The 19,669-nt window shown below is 51.3% G+C and overlaps 1 protein-coding gene and 1 non-coding gene across 7 annotated transcripts; one reads left to right on the top strand and one right to left on the bottom strand.

The window, feature by feature from the left end:
* Nucleotides 1-133: 133 nt before the first annotated feature.
* On the top strand, nt 134-19,188 carry TMEM143 (transmembrane protein 143). Of its 6 annotated transcripts, none has more exons than XM_065926429.1 (8): nt 134-267; nt 617-857; nt 2,349-2,453; nt 8,906-9,100; nt 10,635-10,762; nt 11,699-11,978; nt 17,066-17,255; nt 17,891-19,180. In XM_065926429.1, exons 2-8 carry the CDS (start codon nt 639-641, stop codon nt 18,145-18,147), a joined length of 1,374 nt encoding a protein of 457 aa, XP_065782501.1. In that variant the 5' UTR covers nt 134-267; nt 617-638; the 3' UTR covers nt 18,148-19,180. The 6 variants fall into 6 exon arrangements, with proteins under 6 accessions (XP_065782501.1, XP_065782500.1, XP_065782503.1 ...); XM_065926428.1 differs by having other exon boundaries at nt 17,888-19,180; XM_065926431.1 differs by lacking the exon at nt 2,349-2,453 and having other exon boundaries at nt 17,888-19,186.
* On the bottom strand, nt 7,325-7,397 carry TRNAG-CCC (transfer RNA glycine (anticodon CCC)). The gene has a single exon. It is a non-coding gene; the product is annotated as a tRNA-Gly (tRNA).
* Nucleotides 19,189-19,669: the final 481 nt, after the last annotated feature.

The raw sequence follows: 19,669 nt of genomic DNA, 5'->3' as shown, positions 1-19,669 counted from the left end.
GCGCCCGCCCCGCCTCTTCCCCTTTGAAGCTTGTGGACAAGGAGATACTTCTGTAACGCATGCGCCGAGTCCAAGCAAAGCGCGTGAAGCAAACCAGGAAGACTGCGCATGCGTAGTCGCGACTGGGCGTTAGAAGAAAATGGACTCCGTCCGATGACCCAGACATTGCGCATGCGTCGTACGCGGCTTGAAGCCCAACCTCGGAGGCCCAGGGCGCCTTTTTGCACATGCGTAGGAGGCTCAATGACAGTCGGGCGTTGCCTAAAGGTGAGGGAAAGGGTGAAAGATTGCATGGCCGGGGGTGGGCGGCCCTGCAGACTCTATGTAGCTTTCTGAGCATATCCTATACTCTTAAGATTCACCTGATGCCTAGACCCCGCAGAGGTTGTGTCACCATAGGGCTTCTGGGCCCGCAAAACACTCCCCCAAACTCCTGCCTGGGACTCAGGCCAACTGAATGGTGTGGGAGGGGATGGACAGGAGGGCCTATGAGGCGGGCGGATGGGCTCTACCCCCTGCCTGGGGTAGAAACGGCCCCTGGAAGTTGGGACGCGGAGGTGGAGGGGGCACCTTTCCTCCAAATGACTTTTGACCTCTCCTCATTTCCCACGTTTAGGCTGCGGGGAAAGGGTCTAGCCATGCTGCATGTGACCCGAGGGGTCTGGGGATCCAGTGTCCGAGTATGGCCTCTGTTGCCCTCGTTCCTCGGTCACCCCCGGGTCCTGTCATCGCTGGAGGCCAAGATGGGGGAGTACCGCAAGATGTGGAACCCCACGGAGCCCCGCGACTGGGCCCAGCAGTACCGCGAACGGTACATCCCGTTCTCGAAAGAGCAGCTGCTCCGCCTCCTGATACAGGTACCGCCCGTCCCGGGTCCAAGAGCCTGGGGACTACGAATCCCGGCAGGCCTCGCGGCGGTACAACCCTTCAAGCTATAGAAGGATGCCCTGGCGCCCCCTGGGAATTGTAGTTCCTTTACCCTTTATAGGCCCAGGTGGGCGAGGAGTGAATTGGAATGCTGGGGACTGACCACCGAGATGCAGATGAAGCAGCGATTCCAGACTCTAGCTCGTTTTGGGGGCTTGAACAAGCATTCACATGAGGGGGTGGTTTTACCCTCTACAAAACCGGTATGATTTTCATCCTCATCATTACAATGACTACTACCTAATAATAATTATTGTACCAACGAAGCTATATTACACTGAGCTCTTATTAGATGGCACTGTGCTAAGCATTTTCAATGTATTATTGAATAGTGAACAACCCAGTAAGAGGTACCACCATCATTCCCACTTTACAAAGGCGATAACTAAAGCAGGAGAAGGGCAGTGACTCATCCAAGGTCATGAGTAGTGAGTCAGATTTGAACGAAAGTGTACTGACTGTAGAGCAGGGTGGGGATCAGGGGGAGGCAAGTAGATACTTGCTCCATCCTAAGAGCTTAAGTTCTTACCCCACTGTCACCATCATACTTGTGATTATTCTTTATCATCATTCCTTCATTTAATAATTATTACTTGATGGCATCACCAACTCAATGAACATGAGTTTGGGTAAACTCCAGGAGTTGGTGATGGACGGGGAGGCCTGGCGTACTTTGGTTCGTAGGGTCGCAGAGTTGGACACAACTGAGTGACTGAACTGAGCTGAAATGCCTCTGTATGGCCTAAGTTCTGTGCTGGGCTTTATCCATATACAGAAGTATATATACACCCATATAAACACACATGTAGGTATATGGACACATGTAATCACATCAAATTGTCACTATCGGTTTTTTCAGAAAAAGGGTGTGATCCTCTGTTGCTAATAAGGAAACAGACTCAGAGAGGGGATGGCATTCACCCAGGGCACTGAGGTAGGAAGGCTAAAATAGTGGCCAAATATGTGTGCTCTGGACCAGGCCTGGTCTAGAGTCTCAGCTTCTCTTTTATGGACAGTGTGGCCCTCAGCAAGTGACTTTCCTAAACTTAGGTGTCTCCTCTGAACAATGAGGATTATAATTCCATCAGTCTCCTTGCGTCCTCTGGAGGATGAGATCATGCCAGCAAACAGTGCCTGGCACACAAATAAGCATTGTGTGACTGCTGGCCAGTAAGTATCAGAGTGGTAACTTGAAACCCTAGCTCTTTAAGCCATCTGTTTTTCACTCTTCAGGGCTGCCTCAGTTTCTTTCAATGAAATTGGTCGGTCCTCTCCCCTTCCCCACCCCCTCCAAAAAAACCCACAAAATTTTAAAAGAGTCCAGAGCTCTGATTGTCTGTCTGGGCTACTCAGGAAAGAATTACCCACCAAGAGGAAGGAGAGAGAAACCTAAAGAGATGTTTTGCTTCCCGAGGTAACAGGAGTTCCATTCCACTCCTGCGGAGAAGGCGGCCTTGGAGGAGTTCACAGCCCACGTGGACTTTTGTACCTTGTTCCACTACCATCATGTCCTGACCCAGCTGCAGGTGAGAACGGGGACCCTGTGGCCCTGTTGTCCTTGTTTGCTTATCTGTTCATTCAGCAAAAATTCTCTGAGTGCTTACTTGGAGTCCAGCCCTCTTCTAAGCATCAGGGATGCAGCAGTGAACAGAACAGATGAGGCCATGCCCTTCTGGAGCTGATATTCCAGGTGGGAAGATGATAAATGAATAAATGTAAGGGACTTGCCCGGTGGTCCAGTGGTTAATACTCTGAGCTTCTAGTGCATGGGCTGTGGGTTCAATTTCTGGTCAAGGAACTAAGATCCCACATGCCATGTTGTTGTTGTTCAGTCACTTGGCTGTGTCTAACTCTTTGTGGCCCCATGGACTGCAGCACGCCAGGCTTCCCTGTCCATCACTGTTTCCCGGGAGTTTGCTCAGACTCATGTCCATTGAGTTGGTGATGCCATCCAACCTTCTCATCCTCTGTCACCCCCTTCTCCTCCTGCCCTCAATCTTTACCAGCATCAGGGTCTTTTCCAATGAGTCGGCTCTTCACCATGTAGTGTGGCCAAATTGAAAACAAAAAATGTAAAATATGACACCCAGGAGTGATAAGTGCCATTGAAGGTGGGATAGAAAGCGACGAGAAAAGGGCCTGATTTAGATAGGGTGGTCAAGGAAGGCTTCTCTGAGGAGGTGACAAATAAGCTAATACCTGAGTGAACTGAGGCAGTGAGTTCAATGGGTGTCTGGGGATGGACATTTCAGGTAGAAACGTCCTCTTTTTCGAGAAAAAACGTTGAGAAAATGTTCTCTTTTTCAAGAGAAAAGCAATTGCAAAGGCCCTGAGGTGTGAGGGCCTGGAGTGTTAGGGGAATGACAGTGAAACTACTGGCTGGAGGTAAAGAGGGCAGGAGGTGACAACAGAGAGGGAGTGAGAGGAAATTGTGCCTGGCCTCGTGGGTTGTGCTGAAGATGTGGCTTTTATGTAAGCGAGCTGGGAGCTGCCACAGGAGGGTTCAGCGAAGAGGCGGGTCATGAACTGATTCGGGTGTTAATAGGATTCTTCTGGCCGCTCAGCAGGGAACAGACCATCAGATTCAGGGAGATATATTAAAGAATCTATTATGTTTGTCCAGGTAAGAGATAATGGCAGCTCAGACAAGAGTAATAGCAGTGGAAGTGGTGAAAAGTGGTCAGGAGCCTGTAATGGTTGGAAGGCATCAGCATTTGGCTGAGTGGGCGGGGCCTTGAGGGAGAGAGAGAAGTCAGGGGGGCCTCCAGCAGTTCATGCCCGCACCTCCTGAAGGATACGGCTGCCACTTACTGAGAATAAGAGATGCGGAAAGCAGAGCAGAGACAGGTCTGCAGGGAAGACTGAGAGCTCAGTTTAGACTTAGAAATTTGAGCTGCCTCTTAGCTGGGTAGAGAGATGGACTCAATGCCCATTGGCTGGAAGTCAAGGAAGGAGGCTGGGCTAAGAAACAGTCCTGGGAGGGTCTAGACAGTACAACCTGCATGACCACGGCATTGACTGAGTCCTGGGGAGTGAGTACTTAAGAGATTCTCTCCCAGGAACCCTTCAAGGGCCCAGGTCTTTGGAATGTGCAAGGTTTGGACAACTCAGACCTGTTGAATTAACCCTTTACTGCCCATGCCCCCCATAGCTCCCCTCCTTGCTTTGATGAGTAGCAGCTATGGCCCCTCTACATCAGGCTCATCAACTTCCTGCAGCACTGAGTAGCTGCCAGCAGCCCCACTGGCAGAGGAAGAAACCAAAGCTCCAAGATGGCCCCATTGAGCCCAAGATGAGGCAGGTCCCAAGTGGCAGAGCCAAGATTTGTGCTCCTGTCTGCTGGCCTCCAAGCTCTTTTCTGGAGCATCTGTGGCCTCTGGAGACAGGGTTCTTTTTCATTAGAAAGTTATTTTAAAATGTTATTATACACATGTTTAACTATTTTGAAACATGGAAAGAATATGCAGCAAAGACACACATTCTCACCGAGGCAGCATATTTTATTTTATTATTATTTATTTGCTTGTTTGGTTGCATTGGATCTTAACTGGCATGTGAGATCTTTCGTTGAGGCACCCTAGTTTTGTCTCATGGGCTTAGTTGCTCTGTGGCATATAGGTTAGTTTCCGGACCAGGGATCAAACCCACATCTGCATTGCAAGGCAAATGCTTAACCACTGGACCACCAGGGAAGTCCCGAGGCAGATTTTAAATGGAGACCCTGAGAGGGTGGGTAGAAGCATCAGAGGTGAGTGAGACACACTGGGTTACCATTTGCTGATGACCTAAGACCCTTGAGGAAGCAGTTTGGAGCAGGCAGAGAACAAGAAGAGCCCCAGTTCAGACGCCAGCTTTGTCATTCACTAGGAGTGAGGGCGACCTTGGCAGGTGACCTCTCTCTGGGCCTCCTTTCCCTTATGCATTCATTCATTGGATTCACTCAGTGCATGTTTACTGAGCACCTACCGTGTCCCGGAATGGTTCCAGGCCCCAGGACTCAGTGGTGAGCCTGTGTATCTGCCTCATGGCATCACGTGCTAGTGAGACAGACTCACCCTCCTCAAGGTAAAGAAGTAAAATATGTTAAGAAGTGCTAAGTACCACAGATAGGGTACCAGATAAAGCACAGGACACCCAGCTTATTCATTTCCTAATGCTGCCGTAGCAAATGAGCATCCACTGGATGGCTTAAAACAGGAGATTTCTTCTTTGAGAGTTCAGGAGGCTGGAAGTCCAAAATCACAGTGCTGGCGGGTTAGTTTCTTCTGGAGCCTTGGAGGAAGGGACCCATCCTATGCTCTTTTCCAGGTTTCCGACAGTCTATGGCGTGTGGACACATCACTTTAATCTCTGTCTTCATCTTTACGTCACTTTCTTCTCTGTGTGTCCTTTTCTGTCTCTTATAAGGACACTCTCATTGGATTTAGGGCCCACCCTAATCCAGTATGGTCTCACTTTGATACCTTAATTATACCTGCAAAGACCCTTTTTCCAAATGAGGTCATATTCTGAGGTTCCCAGGGGACAGGAATTTTTAGGGGACACTCTTCAACCCTCTAAACCCAGTGAAATTTGAATTTCAGATAAGCTATGAAAATTTTTTCTTTTTTAAGTAGAATTATGTCCATCTAAATACCATCCTCAAATATTGCACAGGACATACTTAAACTGAAAAATTATTTATTGTTGATCTGGAAATGTAACTTAACTGGGTGTCCTGTATTTTATTTTATTTTTGGCTAAATCTGGTAGCCCTAATTAAGGAGAAAAAGAAAGGAGAGGTGTTTTTTGCAGTTTTAGGTGGGGTAGTCAGGGATGGCCTCACTGAGCCGGTGACATTTGAGCCTGAAAGAGGCCAGAGTGAGGCATGTGGAGCTCTGTGGGAAAGGTGAGTGCAAAGGCCCGGTAGCTGGAGTGTGCGTGGTGTGTAGGAGGGGCTAGAGGTGAGTGAGTGAAGGGGCAAAGCTGGAGATAAGCCAGAGAGGGGCCCGTGGCCAGATCCTTCCGAGCCCATGGGACACGGTGAGGACTTGGCTTTGACTCTGAGTGAGGTGAGAGCCAGGGACCGGCTCTGCGCGGGCAGACGTGAGCAGACTTCTGTTACAAAAGGCGCCCTCTGGTGGCTTTGCCGGGAACAGACTGGGGGTGAGGATGGGAGCCGGGAGACAGACGCGGAAGCCACCACGACTGCCCAGGAGATGAGAAGTGGTCGGATCCTGGATCAGTTTTGATGGGTGCCATCAGGATTTGCTGATGGGTTGAAGAAAGAGAGGAGTCCAGGATGACCACAGGCTTTGGGCCTAAGCACTTGGAAGAATGCATTTCTCTGACATGGAGAAGATGGGGGCGAGGGGAGCAGGTTTGGGGAGGAGTTTCAGGACCTCCTTTGGGACACAGCGGGCTTGAGAGTGGTCTTGAGAGGAGGGAGGCAAGGGGGTTTGGAGGGGCCCTTGAGAAGGCTGTCGGACTCATCCAGGAGAAGGCGATGGTGGTGTGGACTGGGCAGGGCTGGTGGGGAGGAGAGAGCCCAGGAGAGTGGCTCTCTGTTTTGGAGGTGGAATCATCGTGATTAATAAATCATGCGAGGAAAGGGAGCATCAGGGGTCACCCACCATATCCAGGTTTCTGGCTGGAAGCCCTGGGCGGATGTGAAGTTCCCAGAAGAGAGTCTGGTTCGCAGTGACGTTAGATGAATGCACTTCTCTCTCCTCCAGCTCTGAGATTCCCTCACTCTCAAAGTGCAGCTCAGCCCCGGGAAAGGCATTTCTCAAGGTCATTCCGTGAATTTGAGAACATGGCCCATGGGACCTGCTCTGTCAGCCTGGCTGGAAGGACTTGGACACAGGCCTTAGCTTTGGGCCCCATTCCTATTCTGGGCCAGCACGAGCCGGCCCTTGGAGTTAGTTCACATGAAGATTTGCTGGGCCCGATTCTCTACTACATCATCATACAGTTGGCTCCATTGTCTCGGAGACCCTGGACTTTCCATCTCCAAACCTTTGCAGGCCATTCCTCCCGCTTGGAGTACTCCCGCCCTGGTTTCCTTCCACTAACAAAAGGTTCCCCTGACCTTGATGTGTTGTTCCTTAAGGCTGCCTCTCCTGAGAGGCACACAGAGGGTGGGGTTTAGGGACTGGTTTTATGGAGGGGTGCTTCCCTCTGCGGCTTGTTGGATAGTCTGGGACACATTATATGTCACCCTGAAACTTCATCTCTCTGTGAACAAATAGGCAAACCACCTGGAAGCTCACTCTTTAAAAAAAATTTTTTTTACATATTTATTTATTTGGCTGTGCTGGGTCTTAGTTGCATCATGCAGGATCTTCCATCTTTGTTGTAACACTCAGAGTCTTTAGTCATGACATGCGAACTCTTAGTTGTGGCATGTGGGATCTAGTTCCCCAACCAGGGATTAAACCTGGGCCCCCTGCATTGGGAGTACAGAGTCCTAACCACTGGACCACCAGGGAAGTCTCTAGCTCTTTTTTTTTCATCCATTCATTCATTCAGTCAACAATTTTGGACGGCATTGATGGGTGCATAAGATGAGATGGACAGGGCATTACCCAGTTCTATGGGGACACTGAAGGTCATAGAAAGAGTCTGGATTTTATTCCAAATGCTGTGAGAAGCCGCTGGAGGGATAGGGTCTGTTTATAATCTCAATAAGCTCCTCGTGACAGCCACATGGGGACTGGTTTAGACATGGTGGGAGAGTGGAAACCCGATGGACCTGTTTAGGTGCGAGGTGATGGTGGCTGGGACGAGAAGGCAGCAGTGGGGATGGAAAGGAAGGTAGAGTCCAGAAAAATTCAGAAAGTCTGTTGAATTTGTAAAGGATCAGATGTGGGGGTGATGATAAGAAAGGAATCAAAGATGCCTCCAGGGTTCCTGATCAGAGCATCTGAATGGATCACAGTGCCATTTCCTGAAAGGAAAAGATTGAGGAGGGGAGGAGGAAGAAATGGCGCATTTTCCTCAGGTCGTGTTAGATCTGAGACGCCATTAGACATCCAGCTGGAGATGTCAAAGACATAACGACTATGAGAATCTGATGCTCAGGGGAGAGGCCAGGGATGGTTGGGGGCAATAGCTTTGGGAGGGGGCATCCAGGATGGTTATTTTGTTGGAAGATGAGGATGGGAGGATGTGATCTTCTGGGCTTGTTGGATTTGAGGCAACTGTGACATCCCAAAGAAATGTCAGGTAAAGAGTTTATATTAGTTCCTATAAAGGCTTAGCTGTTGTAACAAGCAGACCCCACAAGGCAATGGCTTAAAGAAGGTGGAGGATTCTTCCTCTCCCATTTAACAGCATTGTGGTAAGTGGGCCATGGTAGCTGAGCAGCTCTGTTTCTTATGAGATGATGCCAGGACCCAGGTTCCTTCCATGTTGTTGCTCTGCCATCCCCTGAGGGCCCCGTCTTCATCTCTGTGGGCTCAGAACTCGGTTGTAGGCAGGAGAGCGTTCTAAGCTGTTAAGAACAAGGAAAGAGTGGAAGGTGCAGGAGGGGCAAGAAGTGAGGGAGAAGGTGTATCTGTTACTTCTGCTCACGTTCTGCACGTTCTGCGGATGAATTCTCCTGGCCACACCTAGCCTCAAAGGAGGCTGGAAATGTAGTCTATCTGGGCAACCCTACAACCGCCTTCTCTGTACTGTGGGGGAAGGAGAAGTGCTACGCTACTACTACTAAGCATCCCCACAAACCTAAAATGGATATTAGGTCTAGAACTTAGAGGAGAGGTCCGAGCTGGAGATGTGAGTTGGGGAGTTATCTGCATGGAGGTGGTGTTTAAGGCTATGGGGATGGTGAGGCAACTTGTTGTGAGCTTGAGGAGAGAGACGGGAAGAAGGTCCCAAAACCAGCCTTGGGGTAACCCATTATTTAAAATATGGGGCCAGGAACATCCTTACGTGTACCCACAATCCCTCACGCTCTGACCTAGTCCCTTTTTCTTCTCTCTGACTCTCTCCTCAGGCCTTGTATGACCCCATCAACCCCGACAGGGAGACCCTTGACCAGCCTTCACTTACAGACCCTCAGCGTCTGTCCAACGAGAAGGAAGTGCTTCAGGCCCTGGAGCCCCTGCTGGCCCAGGCCAACTTCTCCCCCCTCACGGAGGACACCCTGGCCTACGCTCTGGTGGTCCATCACCCTCAGGATGAGGTCCAGGTGCTTGTCTTCCAGAAAACACCCCAAACTCCCAGGAGACCTTGGGCAGGGGTGGAGCCTTTGGGAAGAAGAGGCTGCTGGGAACTGTAGTCCTGAACACTAGCCCATATGGCACCTTCGGTGAAATAGAAAAAGGTGCCTCTTCTCAGGTAGCTTCACTGCCACCTGTTGGAAAAGCATTATAAGATACAGGTCTTCTTAGGACTAGAGACTCTATCACCATCTGCCTGAAAACTATTAAGAGAGCTATCCTTTGGTATTGTCCAGTGCCTTTGAGGATATGGAAATCCTCGGATGCTGAAGTCTCTTCTATGGCATGGTATTAGTATTTGCATATAACCTATGCATATCCTCCTGCATACTTTAAGTCATCTCTGATTATTTGTAATACCTAATACAATGTAAGTGCTGTGTAAAAGAGTTGGTGATACACAGCAGATTCCAGTTTTGCTTTCTGGAATTAATATTTTTTTCACTCCTATAGTTGGTTGAATCAACAGATGTGATATCTGCAGTTATGGAGGACTGACTATAATAAATAATACAAAATACTCACCATTAAAGTCAACAAACTATGGGAATCCCTTGGCAGTTCAGTGGTGAGGGCCTCAGCACTTTCACTGCTGGGGCCTGGGTTCAATCCCTGGTCAGGAAACTAAGATCCTATAAGCCGCATGGCACAGCCAAAAGAAAAAGTCAACAAAATACTAATAATCAAAATACTAAATACTGTAGTATTATAACCAAAATACTAAAATCACCACATTTTGGTGATTTTAAGATGTGCTTTTTTCCAAAGTCAGACTTTACCGTCTCTGAAATTGGATTGTGACTTACAAGCAGTAGTGCGGCATAGTTTGAAAAGTGAAGGTGAAAGTCACTCAGTTGTGTCCGACTCTTTGCGACCCCATAGACTTATACAGTCCATGGAATTCTCCAGGCCACAATACTGGAGTGGGTAACCTTTCCCTACTCCAGGGGATCTTCCCAACCCAGGGATCGAACCCAGTCGAGAGGAGACCGAACCCAGGTCTCCTGCATTACAGGCGGATTCTTTACCAGCTGAACCACCAGGAAAGTCCAAGAATGCTGGAGTGGGTAGCCTATCCCTTCTCTAGCAGATCTTCCTAACCAGGAATCGACCCGGGGTCTCCTGCATCGCAGGTGGATTCTTTACCAACTGAACTATCAAGGAAGCCCCCGTTGCATAGTTTAATTGACAATATATTTTCCCTTTTAGTTGCTTCATAAAATGATAGAGTACCTTAAAATCAGTGGCACTATAGATGCTAGGAAATATGGTCATAAAGATGACTATGATGTGGATGGTGCCTTCTTGGATGGTGTGTCCTTGTGCAGTGTACAACATGAACAACCATACATGGCTGTTTGCCTACATACTGGATGATGATGAGTCTGGGAAGTGGGTAGGGAGGCAGAGGATCACTGGGGTGAGGCTTGTAATTCTGTATCCTGCATTCACACCGTGGCTTACGCTCAGCTTCTTTTGCTTCCTTCTCCCTCCCTTTGGCAGGTGACAGTAAATTTGGACCAGTATATCTACATGCATTTCTGGGCCTTGGGCCAGAGAGTTGGGAAGATGCCCCGTAAGTCCAGCGTGGGCTCCAAGCGTGTCTTCTTCAAATCGCCCCCTGCAGAGAGGTGAGGCGGCCCCTGTTCCCCAGCTGCAACAAGAGGGAGCAAGGTTAGAGTCGAGAGGGGACTGACAGGTCAGTGTCTGGATTTGGGTGTCTGGGACCTGGGTGGGAAGTCAAGAAAGGAGAAAGGGTCAATGAAATACTGCCTCTTCTTCCCAAGGAGAAATAAGAGCTGCAATTCTTAGGGGAAGAGAAGGGGTAGGGACATTTATCTCCATTTTCCAAATGAGGAAAACTGAGACTCAGAGAGGGAAGGCCACATTCTGAAAAAGTGGTACCACCAGGTTTCTGAAGAACATTATGTTTTTAGCACATAGTTAAATACAGATATTGTTGGGAGAGCCATATTGTCTCACAGTTGGCCAGGGGGCCTGTCAGTCACCCAATCTGGAAATCAGACTGTCAAACATGGTTACGAATTCAAAGACAAAAACCAAAGACAAAAAGCCTCTCATATCCCTTAAACCAGTAATTCCACTTCCAGGAATCTATTCCAAGGAGATATTTATACTTGGAGACTGTCTGTTTAATTATCTTAATTATCTGTCTCTCATGCTGGACTATAAGCTCCACAAAGGCAGTGACTGACTCATTTTGTTGTCTCTCCAGAGCTAAATAGCACTCCTTGGCACCTAGCAGATACCCTGAAATATATATAGAATTTGGGTTTGAACATTAACTAAAGAATTTTTATTCAGCTCTCATTTATCAAGTCCATAAAATCAGAAGCAACCTATGTGTCCAATAATAGGGGATTGCATCATGTTACTGATCCCCTCTTGTTGGCCACTTAGCTTACGTCTGACTTTCCTCCCACCATTTTTAAGTAGCTTTTAAAATGATGGTGTGACTTCAGAGCCAGAGAGAATGTCCTAGGGTTAGAGTGGGGCTCCCTGGGGGCTGTTCTGACTGTCCTCACCCCTCCATCTCTGGCCATCAGGAGATACTTTAAGCGGGTGATACTTGCAGCCCGAACAAAGAAGGGGCACTTAGTGCTGAAGAGCTTCAAGGATACGCCATTGGAGGGCCTGGAGCAGCTGCTGCCCGAGCTGAAGGTGCGCACGTCCACCCTGCAGCGTGCCATCCTCAACGTCACACTGATCGTCTCGGGGGTAGCGTTCTTTGTCAACGTGGGCATGGTGGTGCTCTCTGACCTCAAGATGGCCACCTCCCTGTTGCTGCTGCTCTTCGCTGCTTTCATGGGCCTGCGGGCCGCCAAGGTAAGTGACACCACCCCCCCACACCAAGCCTGCCCTTTAATGGTCAGCTAGAAGGTCGGGCCACCCTATCAGTTTATTTCTCTTTTTTTGTCGATTATTCCTGCTTCGGGTTGGGCTTTCTTTCCCTCCCTTATTCACTCAACACAACCTTGGGAGGGTTTCTCGATCTCCCCGAGCCTTGGTTTTCTCATCTGGAAAATGGGCTTAATAAATAGCGAGCCCCTCCTAGGAGGGCTGTTGTGAGGAGGAGATGAGTGAATCTGTAATGAGCACTGGGTGTAGGGCTGGCACATGGGCAGTGTGACACGTGTTCACAGCCACTCACTGGGCATTTGGTGATATGGTGAAGGATGTGTTTTAGAACAAGACTGCCTGGGTTTGAAGCTAGTTCTATCATCTTCTAGCTGTGTGACCTATTCTTTTCGCTTTTGTGTGTGTGTGTGTGTGTGTGTGTGTGTGTGTGTGTGTGTGAGAGAGAACCATGTCATGTGGCATGTGGGATCTTCGTTCTCCAAGCAGGGATCGAACCCATGCCCCCTGCAGTGGAAGTGTGGAGTATTAACCACTGGAGTGCCAGGGAAGTCCTAAGCTATGTAACCTTGAACAAGCTGCTTAAACCTCTCTGTGCATCTCAAAAGCAGAGATGACAGTGGGTTGTTGTGATTAAATGCATTAATATGATGAACATGGAAAACAGAGCCTGGCCCATAGTACAGAAGGTGTTATATGAGAGTTCACCATTACCTTTATTATTATTATTACTGACTGGGCTCTTGTCCCCTGAGTCTGGGCTTCCCCACCCCCAAACTCTGGGACCAGGGCCTGTGTTTTGAACAAGCTCCGTTCCTGATTCTGCTACATGTGAGTGCAGGGCTGCCTCATCCAGTTGTGCAGGTTGTTCATCATCCAAGGATTCATGGGCGAAGGGACAGATGAGGGGGCTGGAATCCAACTTGTGCTTTGCTTGCTGAACCTCGAGCTCTGCCTTGAGGCAGCTCATCCACTTCCACAGTTTCCACAATTTCCACTGATTCTCCCTGGGGTTGGCACTGTCCCCAAGAGTGCGAACTGGAGCGAGTTGTCCATTGTACCCGATCATTCACTTGCTGGTTCATTGATTTGCAAGCTGTTTTCAGCCATCCCAACGGGCTCTTAGGAAGCCTGGTAATAAATCCCACAGATAATAACCAGGCTGCGCTGGCTGAGCAGGGAGCACTTCCTGCCGAGGACCAGGGGTCGGGTGTCATTTGAGGGAAGCTCTGAAAGGCGGGGATTGAGCCTGGTAGAGAAGGGGCCGTGTGAGCACAGCCTGGGGAATCCCACAGGGATGGCGTCTGGCGTGCAGGGTGGAGAAGCAAGGCCCCAAAGGGGTGGCGAGGGCCTTGAATGCCAAGACAGGGGCTCTGAGCTTCGTCCTCAGGGCAGAGGGGAGACACGGAAGGGCTGTAAGCAGAGAGGGAATGTGGCAACCACAGATGAGGGAGGAGAGGCAGGGGGGAGAGGGTGTTGAGCTGGTCTGGGGAGGACATGCGCATTTGCAGCCCAGGGAGGACCATCGTCCCACCTCTCAGTGGCCCTTGGGGGTGGAGGACTCTTGAGTCTCTTGGACTCTGACACCCAGCTTAAAGCCCAGTTCAACTTGTTCATTTACTGATCCCTTTTAGACATTTTTCCATGCCCCAGGCTGAGCCTCCTTAGGTTCATTCTTTCTTTATTTGACTTGTCGGATCTCTGTTCTCCAACCACAGACCGAACCCGGGCCATGGCACCAAAGGCACCAAATCCTAATCTCTAGACTACCAGGGACTAGTAGCTGGCCTCCGTGCAGCTGCCCACAGGGCATCCATCTTCCCCTGAAACCCCCTTCTCCTCCCCAGCTCTGCATCTCGGGACAGCTGCTCTGATCAAACACCTGGGAGGCTGATTTTGTAGCAGGATACATGGCCCTCTTCCTCCCCCTCCCCCAGAGAGCTCATCCACTTCCACGGTTTCCACAAGCTGCTCCCCCCTACCTCCTAGATGCAGGAGCGCCGCACTCAAGTCTGGAGCAGCCAGGTGGAGGACAGCGTCTCTCCCACCTGCTCCTCCTCCTGGCTCTCCATCTGTGGATGGCCCCGTTGTCCCCAAGTCACTGGCTAGACCCCTGGAAGTTACCCTGCCCCTGCCCCCCAACCTGTCAGTCCTCAGCCCGCCCTTCCTGCCCCCCCGGTGCTCTGCTCCCTAGGCTCTCTGTGCCCATCTCCTCTCTGTCTCGGCTCCAGCTCAGACCCTCTTCCTAGCCTTCCCCCACCCAGTGATCCCCTTCAGCCCATCCCCGATGGCCCCTGGGCTGGCCCTGCTCCTCCCTTGCTCACAGCCTGGCATCAGAGACGCTGCTTCCTCGGCCTCATCTGACACAATTCTCAGCTTCTGCTCCACCAAAATATACTTGTAGCTCCTCCCACCCCTACTTCTCTCCCCTTCTCTCCCTCTGCATATGCTGTTCCTCCTTCTGAAACATACTCTCCCCTGGAGGAGGGCACAGCGGCCTACTCCAGTATTCTTGCCTGGAGAATCCCCATGGACAAAGCAGCCTGGTGGGTACAGTCCATGGGGTCACAAAGAGTCGGACCCTGCTGAAGCGACTTAGCATGCACACATGCATCCTTTTGCTAGACTGACCAACCGCTCGTCACCCTCATCTCAGAGGCTCCAGAAAACCCTCCCAGACTTCCTGGGCTGAGGGGGCTCCTAACATGTCCTGGTTCCCCAGGGAGGCCTGCAGGGCAACCTGAGAAGGGTTGTTGAGCTGGTATCCCAGAGATGCCTCAGGGCTGGTCCTGCCCTGGGGGGAGAGGTGCGGGGCCCATGGACAGACAGCCATGTGCCTGACCGAGGTGGCAGTGGGCCCTGTAGGATCCAAGGGATGCAGCTGCTTGTCTGTGGAAAGTGATGTCTATCCTGAACCTTGATGATAAGACAGTGAGTGTTTTTCAAGAAAAGACTGGAGACCACTTGGCCTGTCCCAAGGCCCAGAAGCCCAAGAGAGCAGGGTGTGCTCAGTGCAACCATCAGGGTAGACTGGGCTCATTCAACACGGGCTGCATTCACGGGAGGGGAGCAGGCTATTGAGTGGGAGAAATCCCTGGGGCCAGGCCACAGAGTTTGGAGTCTCTGAGGACACTAGGGAGCCATGTGAGGGTGTGAGCAGGGGAGGGTCAGGGTCTGTTCTGGGGCTGTGCAGAGAGATGGGAGTAGGGGAGACTGAGGCCTGGGAGGAGGTTGGGTGATGCATTAGGTGGGTTGGAGGGGAGGGGACAGGGCAGAGAGAGTCAAGGCAAGAGGATGGGGCCAGAGAGTGACAGGCTGGCGAGAAGTGGGCAGGATGTTGCCAGGGGTCTGATCTGCGATGGGGTAGATAGTGGGGCCACCCCACATGCGGACCCCAGGGAAGGAAGGAGGAGGGACTGAGGAGCTGGGTAAGGAGAGACAACTGCGCTCAGCGTGGGCCTTGTCGAGTGTTGGAGGGACATTCAGTTGGCCAGTGGTGAGTTCTCTCCAGGGAGAGGTCTGGCCTCACATGTCTGCCTTGGAATGGCATGACCTGCTCCTTAACCTGCGAGAATTCCACTCCATAAGCCTGGCAGAAACAGGCACACAACCCAACGTATTTTTCATAACAGTGCAAACGTACCCAATTCCTTTATCTTGCCTCCAACCAAAGAAATTGGCAATTCGTTCCAATGCAGGGACATAAACTGACTGTGCTGGCCTTGTAAGAAGAGAGTGCAGTTCACACAGAGCGTGTCATTGGGACCATGCAGGCCATTTCAGCAATTTTCCAGGCCTGTGTTCATTTCAGAGGCATTTCACCATAGGTCTCCACGTAGGGTGGGCAACACTCTTTGGGCAGAAGATACTTCAATAACTAATCTTTAAGTACTTGTGACTGGCCAGCTTCTGTGCCATGTTTTATTAACTTCTGGTGCACCTTCTGTCATTTGCCTTGGCTCACAGACAGGGGTACCCAAAGACTTAGGTCTTGGCCACAGCCTCACAGCTGGAGGGGCAGAGATAGGACTGGCATCCAGGCCTGCAGGCTGCAGGACCCAGCAGCTTTGAACTCAGTGGATTAAAGGACAAATCTGGGTGGACGAATCTGAGTGCAAGTCCCAGAGGACACTGGTGGGCTCTCATCTCCCTCCTTGGGGACAAGAGGAATGAGGAAAGGGGTCCAGGCAGGAGGGATGCAGGGTAGGGAAGAGGGCTGCCAGTAGACAGCTGGGCCCCAGACCTGCCTCTCCCTCTCTTCTTTCCGGAAAGCGGCTCATCAAGTATTTGTTGTCCATTAACACTTCTCTTTGGGCTTCCCTGGTGGCTCAGCAGTAAAGAATCCATCTGCCAATGCAGGGGACTTGGATTCAATCCCTGGGTTGGGAAAATCCCCTGGAGAAGGAAATGGCAACCCACTCTAGTATTCTTGCCTGGGAAATCCCATGGACAAACAGGAGCCTGGGAGGCTACAGTCCATGGGGTCAAAGAGTCCGACAGGACTTAGCGACTAAACAACAACACTTCTCTTTACAATATTTAAGACCTTTTAAAAAAATTATTTCAAGCAAATACAGAGATGGAATAGTATGAGAAGCTGCTCTGTTGTCAGCACCCAGCGTCAACAATGAACAATCAGGTTTCACCTAAAGACACCCCCCCGCCCCCCCCCCCATTGGATTATTTTGAAGCAAACTCTACACACATCATCTGGAAATACTTCAGTATGTGTCTAGATGATAAGGACTTAAAAAAAACTCGTCTGTGAATCCTCGGACACAGCCATTGTTACGTGGCTCAGATAAGCAAACCCGGGTAGCGGCCTCCGAGGCACTGGGGAGAGAGAGTGTGGGTTAAGCGTAAAAATACCTGAGCCGGAGAGGGCCGCGGAGGTCCCGGGAACCCTTGGGAAGGGTCCTACCTGCCTGAGTGACCTGGGGGTGTGCGTGTGGGTGGGGTTGTATATGGGTGCGTGTGTGATTGGGTGGAATGTGTGTGGGGGCGGGGCGTGGAGTCCCAGCAGGCCCCGCCCCTCCCGGATTTTGTCCTGCATGCAGATGTTCGGACATCGGCGCAGCGCGCAGGCGCTGGAGCTGGCGCACATGCTTTACTACCGCAGCACGTCCAACAACGCAGAGCTGCTCAGCGCCCTGGTCCTGCGCGCACAGGATGAGCACACCAAAGAGGCCCTGCTCGCGCACAGCTTCCTGGCCCGGCGGCCCGGGGGGGCAAAGGGCCCGCCGGAAGGTAGGCCCGCAGGGGCCAACAGGCCCCACCCTTTGCAGCCCCTCACTTGCTAGGTCCCGCCCCGTCTCTTGCGGCCCTTTTACCCATAGGCCCGCCCCTTCCTCACTGCTGGGCGCAGACGTGGCCCCACTTGGAACAAACCACCTCGCCACTACGGAGTCGAGAGTTCCCTTAGTCCCAGATGGCCTTGCCCCAGTGAGACTCCATCCCCACGATGCCCGCCTCCCAAACCCGGCTCGCGCTGGTGAACCGGATTCAACAGTCGGGACCCCTGACTCTGTTCCCATCTCGATGGGCCTGCCCCTTCCCTGGGATGACCTCTCAACCTCAACCGCGATAGGAGTCTTGGATCAGACTCCTGTTGTGGTATGCTCCCCACTCCCCGTCCGCTGCTTCCTATGTGCCAACCCAAGTACTCCCTTACTAGAGAGCCCAGATGGCTCCTCCGTGAACAAGAGTCCCTGTCTGGTCCCCAGATAAGAACTCCAACGTTGAGCCTCCGAGGTTCTGTCCCACTTTGGCAGGCTTCTTCCAAACCCAGACCCCTCTTGCTCCTTGTCCTATACCCTCCCCGCTGCCTACTCTTAGTCCTTCGGGTCTGTCTGACCTCACAACACCTGCCTCTCCCCCAGCAGAGACCTCCCAGTGGCTCCAGTCGGAGGTAGAGAACTGGCTTCTAGCCCAGTCAGGCTGTGACGTGGCCTTCAACGGAAAGAGGGCCCTGGCCCACCTGCAAGCCCTGCCCCCCACCGTCGGGATGTACCCGCCCCCGGGCCTCCCCAAACTAGACCTGTTGGCTACTATCTCTTCCCCCAAGTCCGCACCGAGCGATGACAACTCCTTAGAGAAACCTCTCGGCCCAGCCCAACCCAGCCACCAGGTTGGGAACTAAGCGCCGCCTCTTTGACAAGCTGTCAATCATGGCTAAGATGCTTCTCCACTCCCCAACTTCCACTCTACCACTTCCGTTATGCTGTTTTCCTAAACAAAGCCGCCCGCTGAGGCAGCCCGCCATTGCGAGGCGCCCCTCTTCCGATGAACAGCCAATCAAAGCTTTTTGGCTTTGATTCTGGTCCATCTCTTACTCCCTCCTTCAACATAAACTTCTTCTTTTTTTTTTTTTTCCAACATAAACTTCTAAACGTAGTTTGGCTGAGGAGGGAGGGCCAGCCAATCACAGCCGTGCAACACTACACACCACCAGGCCCAGTTGTTAAACTGTGCCCTCCGGAGGCCATATATCACTGTCTGTTTAGCCGTACCGGGCAAAATGCCCATCATGTTCACTGAGGCGGAGCTCCAGCCTGCAGCCAATGAGAGCCTTTTAGTCCGGTCCTCTGGCAAACTGCCAGTGAGACAGCTGCCGGGCAGTACCAACCTTGGGCAGCCAGTTGTCCCTGCAGAGAAGCAACCAATCAGAATTTCTGAAGGAGACCTGCTCTTTCTATCAATTGCCACTACTTATAAAGCAGGCCATTTAGTCAGGTGCCGATCAGCTTGTCCAGGCTGAAGGGGTCGGGAGCTTTGTGCCCAGCCGAAAGCTGTGGGCCAGGAGGAACCAGAAACCAAGGCTCACATCCACTTGGGCCCCAACAGCAAAACTCAGGTGCCTTCGCTGCCCAGGCCCCTCACCCTTTCTACAGAAACTACCTCTGCCTGGATCTTGCCTCCACCAGTGCCCTGTGCAATATTTATTGGTCTATCAATTTCTCCCCTATCCCTTCTCCCAAAGGAATAAATCATGTTTCATAAATCTGGATGAGTCGGGGAGCTACAGGGGTTGGAAAGAAGGAAGGTTTCGGAATCCTGGAAAGAAGAGACTCTGGGTCTTGGGGGAATGCATTTGGGTGGGTCCCCAGCTTCCCTAGGGCTTCCTTTGTGACTCAGTTGGTAAAGAATCCGCCTGCAGTGGGGAAGACCTGGGTTCGATCCCTGGGTTGGAAAGATCCCCTGGAGAAGGGAAAGGCTACCCACTCCAGTGTTCTGGCCTGGAGAATTTCATGGACTGTACAATCCATGGGGTCGCAAAGAGTCAGACATGCCTGAGAGACTTTCACTTTTCCAGCTTCCCTGGTGACTCAGACCATAAAGAATCTGCCTGCAATGCAGGAGGCCTGGTTTTGATCCCTGGGTCAGGAAGATCTCCTGGAGAAGGGAATGGCTACCCACTCCAGTATTCTTGCCTGGAGAATTCCATGGACAGAGGAGCCTGGCAGGTTACCGTCCATAGGGTCACAAAGAATCCTAACATACACAACTGAGCTACTAACACGCACACACTTGCAAAGAAAGCTGTAGTTCTGGAGAGAGACTGGGCTTGTAATTGCTGAAATAGGCTGCATCAAAGAAGAGGATCTTAGGGAGGACCTGACTCCCCAAAACACTGGGTCTTCTGAACACCCGAGACACAGCAG

Source organism: Muntiacus reevesi, chromosome 2, assembly GCF_963930625.1.
Source record: "Muntiacus reevesi chromosome 2, mMunRee1.1, whole genome shotgun sequence".
Classification (NCBI taxonomy): domain Eukaryota; kingdom Metazoa; phylum Chordata; class Mammalia; order Artiodactyla; family Cervidae; genus Muntiacus; species Muntiacus reevesi.
The sequence above is the reverse complement of the archived record's forward strand: the minus strand, read 5'-3'. Positions and strand labels throughout refer to the sequence as shown.

Bases quoted from the DNA above. Each gene is read 5' to 3' on its own strand.
- TMEM143 (XM_065926428.1), top strand. From the start codon at position 639: ATGCTGCATGTGACCCGAGGGGTCTGGGGATCCAGTGTCCGAGTATGG. The intron at 9,101-10,634 runs GTGCTTGTCTTC...TCCCTTTGGCAG, and splicing joins ACCCTCAGGATGAGGTCCAG to GTGACAGTAAATTTGGACCA. The intron at 17,256-17,887 runs GTAGGCCCGCAG...CCTCTCCCCCAG, and splicing joins GGCAAAGGGCCCGCCGGAAG to CAGAGACCTCCCAGTGGCTC.